At 37.8% G+C, this 15,582-nt stretch overlaps 1 protein-coding gene across 6 annotated transcripts in view; it reads left to right on the forward strand.

Moving 5' to 3' along the window:
* The window catches only part of MATN2 (matrilin 2), a 68,037-nt gene that overhangs the window by 46,450 nt on the left and 6,005 nt on the right, over positions 1-15,582 (forward strand). For 4 of the 6 annotated variants that reach the window (XM_052703280.1, XM_052703279.1, XM_052703281.1 and 1 more), the window contains exons 9-23: positions 929-1,051; positions 2,647-2,769; positions 2,927-3,049; positions 3,398-3,520; positions 3,612-3,734; positions 3,950-4,072; positions 7,996-8,118; positions 8,213-8,335; positions 8,432-8,554; positions 8,739-8,861; positions 9,085-9,207; positions 9,349-9,471; positions 9,622-9,744; positions 11,437-11,850; positions 13,051-13,203. In XM_052703280.1, the coding sequence (XP_052559240.1) occupies positions 929-1,051; positions 2,647-2,769; positions 2,927-3,049; positions 3,398-3,520; positions 3,612-3,734; positions 3,950-4,072; positions 7,996-8,118; positions 8,213-8,335; positions 8,432-8,554; positions 8,739-8,861; positions 9,085-9,207; positions 9,349-9,471; positions 9,622-9,744; positions 11,437-11,850; positions 13,051-13,203 (2,166 nt within the window). The remainder of the gene's footprint in view (positions 1-928; positions 1,052-2,646; positions 2,770-2,926; positions 3,050-3,397; positions 3,521-3,611; positions 3,735-3,949; positions 4,073-7,995; positions 8,119-8,212; positions 8,336-8,431; positions 8,555-8,738; positions 8,862-9,084; positions 9,208-9,348; positions 9,472-9,621; positions 9,745-11,436; positions 11,851-13,050; positions 13,204-15,582) is intronic. The other 2 variants (XM_052703282.1, XM_052703283.1) reach the window with 2 other exon arrangements.

A 15,582-nucleotide genomic window follows, 5' to 3' on the forward strand; every position in this document is an offset into this window, starting at 1 on the left:
GAGACCCATCAACAGCATTAAAACCATGCTGTGGCTTCTAGAATCCCTCCATGCAATACACTGGAGACCTTTTGAATGATTCTTGCCCATGCATCCCTCTCCTTGTATTTGTTTAGATATAGGATGTCTTACTGCTGAGCTCCAGATGAGTTGCTGAAACCTTTTTTTTTAGACTATCATGAAAGGTTTTTTTGGCACTTTGTGATACCCTGAATGAGCAGCTGAGTGGAAGGGATTGGCTTTTGGCATTTACCACTCCTAAAAGGAAAACATCTGGGAATCACAACACTGGTGTCATACACAGTTGCGCAGGTATCTTAAGACAGCTGGGAGAACACCTGAGTGGTAAACAGATTTCTACTCTGACAATAAAAGAAGAAAAGTGTGATACTGTGTCTGTAGCCTATAAAAAGTAGTCAGTCTGCCTGCAGAGTGGGAATATTATGTCTTGGTACTTCAAATAAGAAACCCTTAGGAAATTTGAGAAGAAAAAATGGACCATATTCCATAAGTCTTGTTTGCAATTCTTTGCAAAAGTTCGATTAGCCTAAGCCAAACATCTCTGAGGTCCCACAGGGATTTTCTGCCTGCTGTGTTTACATCAGATCATTTAGAGGCCATCTTTGAAGAAGGTTCACCTACTCTGTCACTGCCACTGTCTTTTATAAAAACACTGTTCAAGTGTCAGGTTTTTGTAATTCACTCTGAGAGTGCTGAGACACAGATTCTGTTGAGTTGTGCTATGCATTCTCAACTCCACTTACAGTAATTAATGCAAAGTATACCACAGGACCCTCTTAAATTTAACTGAAGATATATATATGCATATTATCAGATAAAGGACAGAATTGGTGCTTATATGCCTTGCAAATACTAGAAATGATGGTTTAATTGTTAATTATTTCAATAACTTCAATTGCTCCTGCAGGAGTTGACTATTGTGCTCTGAGTGATCATGGCTGTGAACATTTGTGTATAAACGGTGACAAATCTTACACTTGTCAGTGTTTCGAAGGATACAGGCTTCGGAATGATGGGAAAACATGTAAACGTAAGTTATTCAGCAAGTCAATGTTAGATTTTTATTACATATAAAGAAAGTAAGACTGTAAGAAGGATTTGATTGCTTAAATGTTGCTTTCCAGTGACATTTTACATGCTCTAGGATTCCAGAAGCTCACAATTTTCCCTTTGGTGTCACGTTTGCCAGCATTATGTTCAGGTCTTCGATGCTTGCGGGCATCTGAAGTGGCACTGAGTGCAAACTTCCAGGCACCTGAGTCGCACCCTAAATGTCTGGAATGTATAAAATTAACTGTGTCTGGTGTGGATCCAAAATCATGTGATTCCAACTTACATTCTTATATCAGATAACTATAGTTTTCTTCTCAAATCAAGACAAAAATGTGTAACATTTCAAAAGACTTACATAGCAAAAAGGAGCCTAATGGAATAGGAATAGGAGTACTAATGGAATATTCATTCCTTTGCCCAGTGTGAGATAAGGTTGATTGCAAAATAGATAATGTAATTGTATTATACATTTGGCTACATTATGTAGTTATGATGAATAACAGAAGTATAAAAAAATTTCCCTGGTATTGGAGTGCATGCTAAGTTATCAGAGAAGAACTGTGGACAAGTCTTTGGAAAACACAGGCATAAAGTATTCTATAATGCCAATCATGTCCAAGATTTCCATCAGCATCTTCTGTTAAATAACATTTAAAAGAATAAAAAAGAAATTAAGTAATCCAGACACTGACATGACAAAGAAAAGTTCTGTATTATCAGTTTTGTATTGCATTTATCAGCTTTGTATTACATATATCACATCAACACCCTACTTTGTTAGTCCGTGTGAACAGAGATAAGTTTTGCTTGTCTCAAAAAGAAGTTACAGATTGATATTGCAAAAGCAAGTGAAATTTTCTGTCTATGCAGCAGCCCTTATGTGAAAACAAAGGATATGGGGAAGAAAGTGAAAGTTTAGTTTATCCAATATTAATAAGTAGATGTAATTTTATTTTATTTTGAAATACAATTTGTAACTAAATCACATGTCAGAAAAGTTCACAAAACATTTGCTCAACCAGTTACAGCTGACAATTTTCTAAAAGTCTACAGCAGGATCATACAACTTACTGTTCAATTTGTGCATTTAAGCACAACATACACTGAGCTTTTGTAATTTTTGTGTACAGAAAAATGACAAATACCATCTGAACTCCAAGGAAAGAAAGCTTAACTATTTCAGGTTTGGGCACAAGTTTATTACTGGAGATAAAATTATGGTGATGGAAAGATCCTGATTTTTCACCAGGAAGTTTACTTGAAATGTGGATGTGGAGTTTAAATGCTTTTGGAAATCTCTGCAGGACATTAACATGCATGATGGGGACGCATTAAGTTATACAAACTCTGGAACCAAAGCAGTGCACTTTTCCTTAATAATAAAGTTGTAAAAATTGTAGAACAAAGATTGGCTCTTTGTTACAATAAAAACTTACAGTAAGTGCTGTAAATGATTTGCTGAATTGAGTCCAGAATACCAGCAAGAACAAGAATATTCGGTACCTGGAAGCTGTAAGACAAAACATCTTGCCTTTAACTAGCACAGTTCTTTATCTGTTGATTTATTCTCAGGTAAAAATGTCTGCAAATCAGTCAGCCATGGCTGTGAGCATGTTTGTGTTAGTACTGACAATTCTTACGTCTGCAAGTGCCGTGAAGGATTCATATTGAGAGATGATGGGAAAACATGCAGAAGTGAGTAACCCATATATATTTAGAACATTTTTGCATGTGCATTAGGCAAGGAAAGAAAGGTATTTATCACTTCTTCACTTCTCACTAGAAAACATCCTTTTGATCCTTTTGAACACGTTATCATTCCAAACTGTATCTATATCTAACTAATTCCCAGGACAGGACATCTGCAAATCAATCAGCCATGGCTGTGAGCATATTTGTGTTAACAAAGATGACTCTTATGCTTGTGAGTGTCATGAAGGTTTCCTATTGAGAGAAGATGGGAAAACATGCAGAAGTAAGTATTCTGGTAGACTTTTATCTATAGTATGTAGATTTGTGGAATTATTTTAACTTCCATAACTTACTCATAATGTGGAATTAATATTGTTATACCTGCTAGAAGCTTGTAAGAGACTCGGGGAACAGTAATAGTATACTTTAGTAGCCAAACTGCTATGACTGAAGACAAACAAAAAACGACGCCTACAATTCTTCAGGTACCAAGAACTAGAAGTGTTTTCTGCCTAAATTTTTGTCCGTTTCTTTGAATGATGTCAGTGAACCTAATAAAAACTACTACTTCTCCTTCCATAATATATACATTGAAGATGTGCTTTAACCAAAACCCATCAACTGTTCTCAGATAAAGACATTTGCAGTTCAGTTGACCATGGCTGTGAACATGTTTGTGTTAATGCTGATGAGTCGTATGTCTGCCAGTGCTACGAGGGATTTGCATTAAGACAAGATGGAAAAACATGTAGAAGTAAGTGTACTTACCTTTAACAGAAGATTCCTTTTATAATCTGGGCATTTGCAGACATGGTTTAAATACTGGCACTCTTATGTTTTTCCAGATAAAGACGTTTGCAATTCTGTTGACCACGGCTGTGAGCATGTTTGTGTGAACACTGATAATTCATACATTTGCCAGTGTTATGAGGGTTTTGTATTGAGGGAAGATGAGAAAACATGTAAAAGTAAGTAAATTATTGATGTTACTGTAATTTTCTCACTCTGGAGTCACGGAGGAAGCATGTTGTGTTAGAAACAGGTCTTCTGATTTGTGATTTTATGTGATAAAAAGGAGGATAGATTCTTTATTTTACTAGGAACGTAACACTTTTAGTCTCTACATTTTTTGAAATGTTCTCAATTATTAAACTGTAGTAAATAAAATCTACATTATTCCTAGGTAAGGATATCTGCAAATCAGTCAATCATGGCTGTGAACATCTTTGTGTTAATACTGATGACTCATATACTTGCCAATGCCATGACGGATTTGTACTGAGGCAAGATGGGAAAACATGCCGAAGTAAGTTGCTTGTCAATAAAAGAGGAAATATAATTTCCCTTCTATTACGAAATTATTCACTGATTCATGGTGGTCAGAATGGAATATTGTCCTCTGTAGGTCGCAAGATTTCTATTAATTATTGTTTGAATTTAAAATGTATTTCAGAAAATCAATCAATTTTAAGGTCAGAATGTGCATTTTTAAATGTGAACTTCATTTTTAGACTATGTCACGATTTAATCTTGAGCATAGGATTTTGCCTCATTTGACTGTGAGGAGTTGGAGTTCTGTGTATACTCACCTAGACCATAATTTAACTGATCAGCTTAGCCTCTTAACGTGGTTTTAGTAAACAGTAAGCAGGTGAAATTCCTTCAGGCTCTCTATATCATTTCCACTCTTCTCATAAATCTCTTCTTACTCTCCTGAAGCTTCTATTTATCAGTATTGTTGCAGTGATGTCACAACGTGGAACATAGTACAGAGTCCTCTAATACAGCATACAGCAGGGTCCAGCATACAGGAACTGTTACCCACCTAATTCTTATTCTTCCCTTCTCTTATGACCAAAGACAGTGTTAGTCCATGAGATTCTCCTAAGGCTCATGTTCAGCTAGTTATATACCATGAACGTAAGCCTTTTAAAACTCTCAGTCATATAAATGTCCCACATCTTATGAGTACAGCCTTCATTCTTTGTTTCTAAATTATGTAAGTTTACTTCTGGCTATTTTAAAATACTGACAGTTTGTTTTTACTCAGCTTGCAAAAAGGTTTGTGTTTCCTTACATCGGCAGAGCTGTATTTTTATTTATCATTCTCTCAACAATAAAGTAACCTGTAAACTTCATTAGTGATTATTTTATATATATTTTTAATATTGTTCATTAAAATTCTAAGCAGTAGAGAGCAGGACACATTCTTAGAAAGAAAGCCACTTGGTGATTCCCCATTTACAGTTTATCCTGAAGACCTCTCTAGCCAATGTTAATCCATTTAGGTTCATTGAATATCCAGACTGATGCCCTACTGAATTCCCTGAGCATTATGAACCAGCTTCATAATCAATTAAGAAGATTCTTATTTACTTATCTGGGACCTATTTTTTCATAATATAAACTTGAATATTTTTCTTTCTTTCATTTTTCCTAAATCAAAGTCCACATTTATCTACTTGGTTGTTTGAATGCAGATTAACGTCAAGCTGACAGGCTTGCAGTGAACTCACTATAGTTTTCAAACACTGTGTGTGTAGGCTCTGGAGATGAAAACTTTAGTGTTTTGGGACTTCCATGGAGTTCCAGGAGGTAACAAAAAATGATATTAAGCATCCAAAGTGTTATTCAGCCAGATCTTTTTACAGCTCTTGGCTGCAACTGATCTGGAGTTACTGCTGTTTCTTCAGTAGATACTGTGTGACCTGCTTCTCAACTGATGAAACTCTTTGTTCTAACAGTATCATCTGTAGCCTATATTTCGAAAAATTCAAATCTGAGTATTTTTACTATTTTTTCTTTTATGCATAAAGATGGAAATTCTAGCATTTCTACCTACTAATTAACAATATATTGTGAGAATGGTTTTTTGTTGCAAACACCCCTCAAATAACGTATACTGTCCTTTATTTTGTTGGCATTGCAGCTTAGCCTGTGTCTTTTCATTTCAGTGTTTCAAATTCCACTTATTTTCAATTTCAGTAAATAATGTGAATTTTCCTTTCAATCATTATTCAAATCTTACAGCTGTATTCTATTTCAGTTTCTCTTCCTTTTTTAACTATTCTGGTGTTCTTTTTAGATGATGTCTGTAGAGTTTTTTTCTGGGGGAACCCAGTAAAGCAAGATTTAATACTACAGTCATCACTCACTTTTGTTTAAATTATTTCACCTCTGGTCACAAAGTACTTTGGCTCACAATTGCTTTCGGCTATATAAAATCTATTCTTTTTAAGTAGAACTTTGTTGCTCATTTATATTTCATTCCATTTGAAAATAATGAATGTTGCACGCAGCTGTGCATAAGCTGATGCTAACTAATGCTAATTTTTACCTCCATAATCATTTCTTCTTTACCTGCTGGAATGGGATCTAGTTGAGATTGTTATGCCTTGAATGTAACGCTTGTTGAGTTAGAAGATTGTCCACTCTAGCATTTTTTGCAGTTCTTTGTATTGGCAGCCTGAACTGTTCAAGTAATGTACCTTAGGCTGAAGTTCTTGTGAAAAAATATTTTTTTTCCTACACATTAAGCCTAATTGGTTATTCTGCTAATTGCCAAGAATCAGGAGAATCCAGCTGATCTGATATTTCTGGATTTCAGCAAGGCTTTCATTAAGCTTTCTCACATTATCCTTTTGGACAAAATGTCTGGCTAGCCAAAAACATAATGCAGATGGTGAACATTTGACAGACAGGTTGGGCTCAAAAGGTTATAATAAATGGAGTTACATCAGGCCAGTCACTCCACCTCCAATTTATGGCCAGCTTTTATCAGTGTTTCTGAAAATTATCTGAACGCAGCACTTGAATGCATACTAAGTAAATATGATACTAAATTAGGAAGAGCTATTGACTTCCCTGAGGGCAGAGAGACCTTGAAGAGAGGTGTTGACAAGTTAGCAGGCTGGGCAATCACCAACCAGTTACCAGCGCTAACTTTAACAAGAGAAAGCGCTGAATTCTGCACCAGGGATGGAGCAGCCCTGCTTACATGTACAGAGTGGGGAACAGGAGAGCAGCCCCAGAAATGGATCTGGGGGTTCTGGGTGATGGCAAGTTAAACACAAGTCAGCAGTGTGCCCTGGCAGCCACAAGGGCGACCGTACCTGGGGTGCAGCAGGCCCAGCACTGCCAGCAGGTGAGGGAAGGGCTTATCCCACATGACATCCCTGTGTTTGTGCAGCCCAGAGCAGAGGAGCTGAGGGGAGGCCTGACAGCGGCTGCAGGGAGCAGAGGGGCAGCGCTGAGCTCTGCTCCGTGTGACAGCGACAGGGCTGAGGGAACGGCACGGAGCTGCGTCAGGGGAGGGGCGGGTGGCGCTCAGGGACAGGGGCTGCAGCGGAGGGCGGCGGGCACGGAACGGGCTGCACGGGGCAGCGGGCACGGCCCCATGCCGGAGTTCAGGGAGCGTTTGGGCAGCGCTCAGACACTGGGTTTGGATTTGGGGTGTCCTGTGTGGAGCTGGGAGCTGGGCTTGATGACTCTTGCGGGTCTTTTCCAACTTGGGATACAATTCTGTAATTCTAACAGATCTGAACTCTGCTGTGAGTGGCATCCAGTGTTGTAGTCGCTGTGTAAAGGTTGCATTAACAACTGAGAATATTTTCTTTTTTTGTTGCAGTGAGAAAGGAACAGGGAATGCTGATAGATGGGATGACTTCCTTTTCTGCTTTTTCTTTCTCTGTTCTTGAAGAGGTTATGGCCAGTTGGCTTTAACGTTGCACTCATAGAAATCCCCTCATCAGTTTTTCCCAATACTGCTGATTTTCTTCATGCCCTTAAATCAGTAGTTCCTACACTCCTGAGTTTTGCTTGTGCAGATTCTTAGCATTGATGTAAGAATCCTAAAGGAGCGCTTTGCTTCATGTGCTGTGTTTTTTTGTTCAGTTTTGTTTTCACTAGCATGAATTTTTGCTAAATAACTATACTAAATATTCCTTCTTTTACTCTTCCTGCTGCCCATGTAAGGTCCTCCTTCTTAATCTAGTCAGATTGGTCCTAAAATGATTCAGCATCACTGGGAGACCATCCAAACCACGTAGTTCTTTCTGCTTAGACAGTAAAGAACTCATGCCTCATGTGAGGTAAGCTGTCAATCCTTTAACTAGCTTTCAGTGTGCGTGCTTCCATATTTCTTTGCTGATGGGATTACCCCTGCAGTCTTTATGAAAAATCTGAAAAAATTTTAACTAGCAAATCACATTACATTTTATCTATTTCCAGGCAAGGATATTTGCAAATCAGTCAACCATGGCTGTGAACATGCTTGTGTTAATGCTGGTGATGAATTTGTTTGTAAGTGTCGGGAGGGATTCCTGCTAAGAGAAGATGGAAAAACATGCAGAAGTAAGTAGTCTGATATTTATCAGCATGCTTTTTATCTGCAATTCAAGGTCGTGTAGAAATGTATTAACTAGCAAGAGCTGTCATCTGTTCTCAGATAAAGATCTTTGCAGGTCAGTCAACCACGGCTGTGAACATGTTTGTGTTAATACTGATGATTCGTATATTTGCAAATGCCATGATGGATTTCTACTGAGAGAAGATGGGAAAACCTGCAAAAGTATGTAGCATGAGAACTTAATTTGATGAATGACACATAACAACATAATCAAGGCCTCTGCTGATATATGTTAACTACCAACTCTTTTGATGGCAGACAAGGATATTTGCAGTTCAGTCAACCATGGCTGTGAACAAGTTTGTGTGAATTCAGAAGAATCCTACATGTGCAAGTGTCATGAAAATTTCATACTGAAGGAAGATGGAAAGACATGTAAATGTGAGTAGCCTGAGCAATAAGAATGTTTTTTTTGGCTTTAAGTGTTACGTCTTCTAAGTGTTGTGGCTGTGAGAGTTTGTGCATGAATATGTTTATCTGTGATTCATAACTACACAATCTGGTAAATAAAAGATATTACCTCTCCCTAAAGAACCTCACCTAGCAAACTGTCCACTCTCCTCAGATAAAGATGTTTGCAAGTCAGTTAACCATGGCTGTGAGCATATTTGTGTTAACACTGACGATTCCTATATTTGCAAGTGTCATGATGACTTCATACTGAGGGAAGATGGGAAAACTTGTAGAAGTAAGTTGCTTAGTCTTCATTATGTAGTTTCTGATCTATTCATGAAATTTATTATTTATGTGGTGTGCTCTTTGTGTTTTTAATAATCAGCTTCACAGAATAAAATGAAGTCAGTTTCTTGGAAATGAGCTCCTTCATGGAAGATTATCGTTGTGCTTTTTTATATTTTGTGAAAGTTATTTATGTAGCTAACTGTGCTAAATATAATTTTCATTACTCCAAGGTAAAAATATCTGCAAAACAGTCAACCATGGTTGTGAACACGTCTGTGTTCCAGCTGGTGATTCATACACTTGTCAGTGCCACAATGGATTTATACTGAGGAGAGACAGGAAAACATGCAGGAGTGAGTACCTAAAACTTTTATGGGGAATATGTCCTTTCAGTCATAAAAATGATTACAGACTTAATTTTTCTCAAAACTGGCTCATGCCAGCTTTGCGCTTAAGAATAGATCTAATAAGGAAATTCTCTTAATGATTCTCAGATAAAGACCTGTGTAAGTCCATTGACCATGGCTGTGAACATGTGTGCATTAATAATAACAATTCATACAGCTGTCAGTGCCATGAGGGATTTGTCCTGCGACAAGATGGAAAAACATGTCGAAGTAAGTAACAATTTGTCTGTCTGCCATTCTTCAGCATTGCTATAGGAAAAAAAAAAAGATAAAATGTTCTAATTTGACATGTGTTATTTAAATTATTTAAACGTTGTGTTTGGAATCTCTAAATTTATAAATATTTAAAATGTTTCATAGGCAAAGATGTCTGTAAATCAGTTGCCCATGGTTGTGACCATATTTGTGTTAATAATGATGATTCATACGTCTGCAAATGTCAGGAGGGGTATGTACTAAAAGAGGATCAGAAAACCTGCAGAAGTAAGTACATTATATTTGGATATAAATTGTTTCTATGAGCGTTTAAGTTAGTTGACCTCACTTCAAAAGCCTCCGTTCAAAACTTATATAACTGATATAACTGATAACTGAGCCCGAAGCATATATGAATGTCATAGAAAATGTACTGAGCAATTTATCTTCAGGCTCTTGTAAGCAAAAAACTAAGAATTTGGAACAGTTGTTTTCATATAGCATCAAGTACAATAATAATCTTTCCCAAATGTCAAGAAAAAAAAAAAAAAAAAAGAAATATTATTATCAAGGAAATGTGTACTTTATTCTTAGCTTTTAATATGACATGCTTAGAGCATTATATGCATTTATTGCATCACCCTTTTAGTTCCTGGAGGAGAAACTCTTCTGCTGGAGCTCAGTAAAAGCGTATATTCTGCAAAAATGTATGCCTTTCTTGGGGAGCACATTATTATTACTAAAACATGTTTGTGACTGAATTCAACTGTAATTAACCCAGCTCACCTTGAGCTGTTGCTTCATCCTGACATATGGAGTGATACTGAAGTGGTTCTGATAGTCATTGTATTACCATTACTTTAGTACATGATGCATTGTTTCTTCAGCAGCAAGGAATTCTTGGACAGTAGTTCTAAAAAGGCTGTTGTCTAAGAAGAAAAGTCCAAACATTAGTGAAAATTCCTTATTCCTACACTGACTCAATAATAGATGTCTTCAGTATGTTCTGCAGTCAAATCAGAATGCTTACAAACCGCTTTGAATTTTGCATTTGCACTTAACCAAGTATGAGACTGCAAAGTTGTCAGGCTCTCCTAGATTGTCTCCCAGCTTCAGTGGGTGAAACAGAAAAGATTAGTTTCAGCAGTGAGTTACAAGCAAGGTATATAAACCATTTTTATCCAACATTAGCAGCTAGAAATCCTTCTAGTGTTTACTGCCTCACTTTTAATTTTTCAGTTGTTTTTCTGCCACTAGAGATTTAAGCTTGTGCTATAAAAACATGAGTGTTGTCCATACTCTCTCTCCTACTCCTAAACTGTAGGGCATTCTGCGTAACCCTTCTCTCTCAGCCTTCCCTGAGCTCTTTGGCTCCTGTCTCATTTTTTCCTGCAGCTCTAAACATGACTTCTAGATTTTCTCCTTTTATGTATGTGTGGCTTCAGCAACTCTTTCATTTATTTTTTTTTTCTTGTATCATCTTTACATTTTTGCTACTTCTGCACTACAAACACAGCTTCAGCAATTCTCATTATTTCAGGTCATCTGCATTTTCAGGTAAAGTTAACATACTGTCCTATGCATGTTAGCATCCTATCCCTGGAAGAAAATGATGGAAGCTTTGTTTCTACATCCTAAAGATCTTCAGTTACGCAGTTTTCTCCACTTAACAGTCATTCTTAAGGTTTTCTTAAAAATCTGATTTACTGCAAACTCACAAAAAAAGAGCAGCATTTTTTGGAGTTGTATTATTCTGCAAAGTGACACGTATTTATAGATAGACACTGTGATTAGATTATTGTTAAAAGCTTTTGGCACACTCTTAGCTTTTGATAAAGACTGTCCACAAACAGTTCTAGACACACTGCAAGGTTGGCTGAGCCAGGAGTAATGTACCAAGGTTATCTCTGTGTTCATGCAGTCCTATTTACAGCTTTGTGCAGTTTTTTCATTATCTGAACACTTCTGCTTTTTTCACAGGATGCACTGAAGGCCCAGTTGATCTGGTGTTTGTGATTGATGGATCAAAAAGTCTCGGAGAGGATAATTTTGAAATTGTAAAACAATTCGTCTCAGGAATATTAGATACACTTGAGATTTCACCCAAAGCTGCTCGAGTTGGTTTGCTTCAGTATTCCTCTGAAGTCCGCACAGAGTTTACATTAAGACAGTTTAGCACAGCCAAAGACATGAAGAAAGCTGTATCACAAATGAAATATATGGGGCGAGGCTCCATGACAGGACTGGCTCTGAAGCAAATGTTTGAGAGAAGCTTCACAGAAACAGAAGGAGCCAGACCACTGTCAGCAAACATCCCCCGAATCTCCATTGTGTTTACAGACGGACGAGCCCAAGATGAAGTCTCTGACTGGGCTGCTAGAGCAAAGAGAAGTGGTGAGTGGCGATGTCTTTCATTCTTTCAGAAAGGTAAACGTGGTGCTAAATAAGATGTGGTAATTGTATGGATGTGTTACAGTACCTGCTAATCAAGACAGTTTGCCACAGCAGTCTGGCTAGTTGAGTGACCGTTGCAGCAGAACTCGAGATCTTTGGTTTCACAGAGCCATTGCTGCTGAGTTCTGTCATTCCTTCTGTGGGACTAATGGCTGAGTGCCTCACTACTGGGGTTCTGTGCCACCCACAGGTAGTGCGTTGACTCACATGGCATGCCATGCATTTCCCTGAGGGTAGGTACTTGATACTGGAAAATTCATCAAAAATTCTAACAGTAAGAAGACACTAATTAAAAAAAAAAACACAACCCTGCCTCTTCAAAATACAGAAATCTACTGGGAAGTTTACGTTGTTTAATAATTTAATAATTGATTACGTTATATCTTTATTTATATTATGTATTTTTAACTAAGTCTAAGCGCTGATGCTGTGCTGGAAGGAAGAAGGGCTCCCCTTTCGTATGCATATAGCTTCAGTGCTGTCTTCCAGCACGACAGATCGTGCCATAAAGTAACTCAAAGGTGCTGGCTTTTAAGACAAAATATGTCTGGGACAGAAGGCTGTCATGTAGGACACCTGCACCACAAATCAAAAGCTTTACATCTATTCAGCAGAGATTACTGAAAATTTTCAAAGCTTTTCAAGAAAATGAAGGATCCCTTTTTTCTCTGCAAAGCAAAGCATTTTCTGTTTTCTGAAAAATTGCATTAAGAACAAAGGCTGATGGCCTGGAACATAGAGAGTACAGCCAGACTTTAGAAGATGCCGCAGTATTGACTCCTGGGGTACACAGCTAGTTACTGACCTCCCACTAGACTTTGTGCAGCTGATTTTCTTGGATGTTTTGCAGTGCTCTTTCTGGGTACATTTACTCTAGTAGTGGCCAAGCAACTCTCATCTCTCTGTCATAAAAACTATCTGTCAAATTACAGTCAGTAAAGCAGTGAGTTTCTAAACATCTTCTAAATAACAGAAGCATTAATATCCCTCTTCGTACACAATTTTGAAGATACATGGCATATATACACTTTTCATGCTTTCCTGCTCTCTTCCTGAAATGACTAATACTCATATTTTCCTTTCATGGAGGATCAAGGGTTTAGGACTGCTGATGTAATAATTATATGCAATTTCTTCTAGGTATAATTATCTATGCCATTGGAATAGGAAAAGCAATTGAAGAGGAACTGTTGGAAATTGCTTCTGAGCCATCATATAAACATCTCTTTTATGCTGAGGATTTCACAGCAATGGAGGACATAAGCGAAGAGCTGAAAGTTCAGATCTGTGAAGGTACCAGTATTCTGCTTTAATTGATAGAAGAGGAATGCATGCTTACAGATTTCTTTTGCAGGCTGAAGGAGTAGGTACTTTTATTCACAGTGGCCTCTGTCATAGCATAGATCATTGCTACGACACATTACAGGGTGCCAGTCACTCATGGTGATTTTTCTGCCTTTTAATATGTAAGGAATATATACACACCATCTATCACTAGGTAAAGGTGCAGGATTTCTTTTCCTTTGTTTTCTTAACACTTGTCTAAAATGTACACTCCTGTGCTCAGAAGAATTAATTGCTTCCTCCCCTTTCTTTCTGCTACGCTCAAGTCAGCAGAGCACTGAACCCCACCCTGCCAAAGCAGTGTGATCTAGTTCATTAGGAATGTGGGAAAATAATAATGGGTTCATAAAGTTTTAATGAGAATAAAAAATTGTTCTTAAGTTCAATAGCAAAAAGCAAAACAAAACAAAAAAAAAGCACCCCAAAACATGGAACAAATTATCAAGATATGTAGTATATATTTATAAAACATTTAAAATAGTTCACTGAATATACATATTCAGCTACAGAGAATGGATCACAGTTGTACATAAACTCCAAGTTTTGCTTACAGATATAGGTTTGTTGCAGAAAGTACCCTTCCTCATTTGGGCACAACCAGCCTCTCTCTAAACATTCCCACCTGATGTTTTGCAAAGGAAGGAGGGAATGTGAGCTGGGATTAAATGTGTACAGCCAGAGAGGACTGTGTGTCTCTTCTACTCACATGCTCCCAGCAGTGGATATTATTAGAACATTCAAATTTGTACTCAAAACAAAACACAGTAACTTCACAGTGAATAATATTGAGAGCAGCACTACTACTACAGGATGGTTTAATTTTCACTACTTTTATTTGGTTGTTTTTTCTTGAAATTTAATGCAAAGATATTTTACTTTACTCCTTAGTGTTACTGTGTACAATTGGCTGGCAAGGAGCAGTGCATTTCTTCCTCGTTCAGACACCAAGAATCTGAAAAAAAAGAAAAAAAAAAGAATGTGAGAATATTTCCTAGTTTGCATATTCTTTGGGCTTCTCTTAATAATAAGAATCTTCTAGCTCAGTCTTTCTGAAATTCAGAGTACTATGATAACATGAAACCGAGTCTGTTCGTTAACTTTCTTACTAGGCAGATAATTTACTGATGACAGCAAGTCATCTTAAAAGCCTGGGGAGATGCCAAAGACAAAATTATCTGGCAACTGGTGAAATAATTCTCACTGATTAGCAAACCCAGAGCTCAGTGATGGAAATGCATCCTTCAGGTACCCACAACAGTATTCAGCAGCTGTAATTTTTAATACAGTACCTGCAACATGAAAAATAAGTAAATCCTGCCCCTTTGTGGCAGTTTTTAAACTGCACCTGTAGTAGCAGGGCAGAGCTTCTGCCTCAGAGTTTCTGCCTGCCTCCTCCTGGCTCACCTCTAGGCACTGCCTCACACCAGTGGATAACTCTGGACTTGCCCAGCTGGTTATTTTCCTGGACACTTTAGAACTACATATTGCTCATCTACTCACTCCACCAGAAATTCTGCCTCCAAACCTGTTCCACAAGCTGGAAGTTCATTTTTTCCTTTCAGTTTTTCCTCTGGGCCTAGTTTTTTTCCCTCCTTTGCAAGAACTAATCTAAGGCTTATGAGGGCAGTGAACTTTTGAGGGCCCTCTGAACTTGTCTGCAGCCCAGACATGGACTCCACTGACAAATCCTCTCATCCCCAGTCCCTGCCTTTTTCTAAGCAAAGCAGAAACCCTCCAAATCTGTTTTGGGGTAAGGCTTTCTCCTTTTACTCTGCAAGAAAACATCAGCTCTGTAGAATAGCTGCTGATTACTATTATTCTTGATGACTAGTCATGAAAATGTGCTTTTCTCTTCTATTACAAAGAGGAATTATTAATAAGGATAGTTCAATTGAAAGATTCCTATTCATTGCCTCATTTAACATTCAATTCTCATATGATTGGAAGCACTGACAAAGCTACAGCAGTGTCACATACAATAGGCACTCATCATGGTTGCCTTTTGACGCCTGTTCAGAGCACGTGTGTTATGGGAGCCTTTAATTACATGGTTAGATTTATGTTCGTCTCAAGACTCCAGCCCTGATCAGATGACAGCATTCAGCAGCCTGCTGCTAAACATTTTGTTCTTTCAAATTGCAGACCATTGTAACTGCTGCAAATAGTCAGCCACTGCTTTGGAAAACACTTTCTCATGGGCTTTACTTAAGTTTTGTTCCAAAAGAGAACACTAGAAACAAGCACCTCAGTTTAGCATGAGTTCTGCCCCCAAAAAAAACCTGAGTATGTATGTTCACTGCACTGACTTCATCATTACTGCTAGCAACC

The sequence above is a fragment of the Tympanuchus pallidicinctus genome, unplaced genomic scaffold, assembly GCF_026119805.1.
Source record: "Tympanuchus pallidicinctus isolate F22 unplaced genomic scaffold, pur_lepc_1.0 scaffold5, whole genome shotgun sequence".
Classification (NCBI taxonomy): domain Eukaryota; kingdom Metazoa; phylum Chordata; class Aves; order Galliformes; family Phasianidae; genus Tympanuchus; species Tympanuchus pallidicinctus.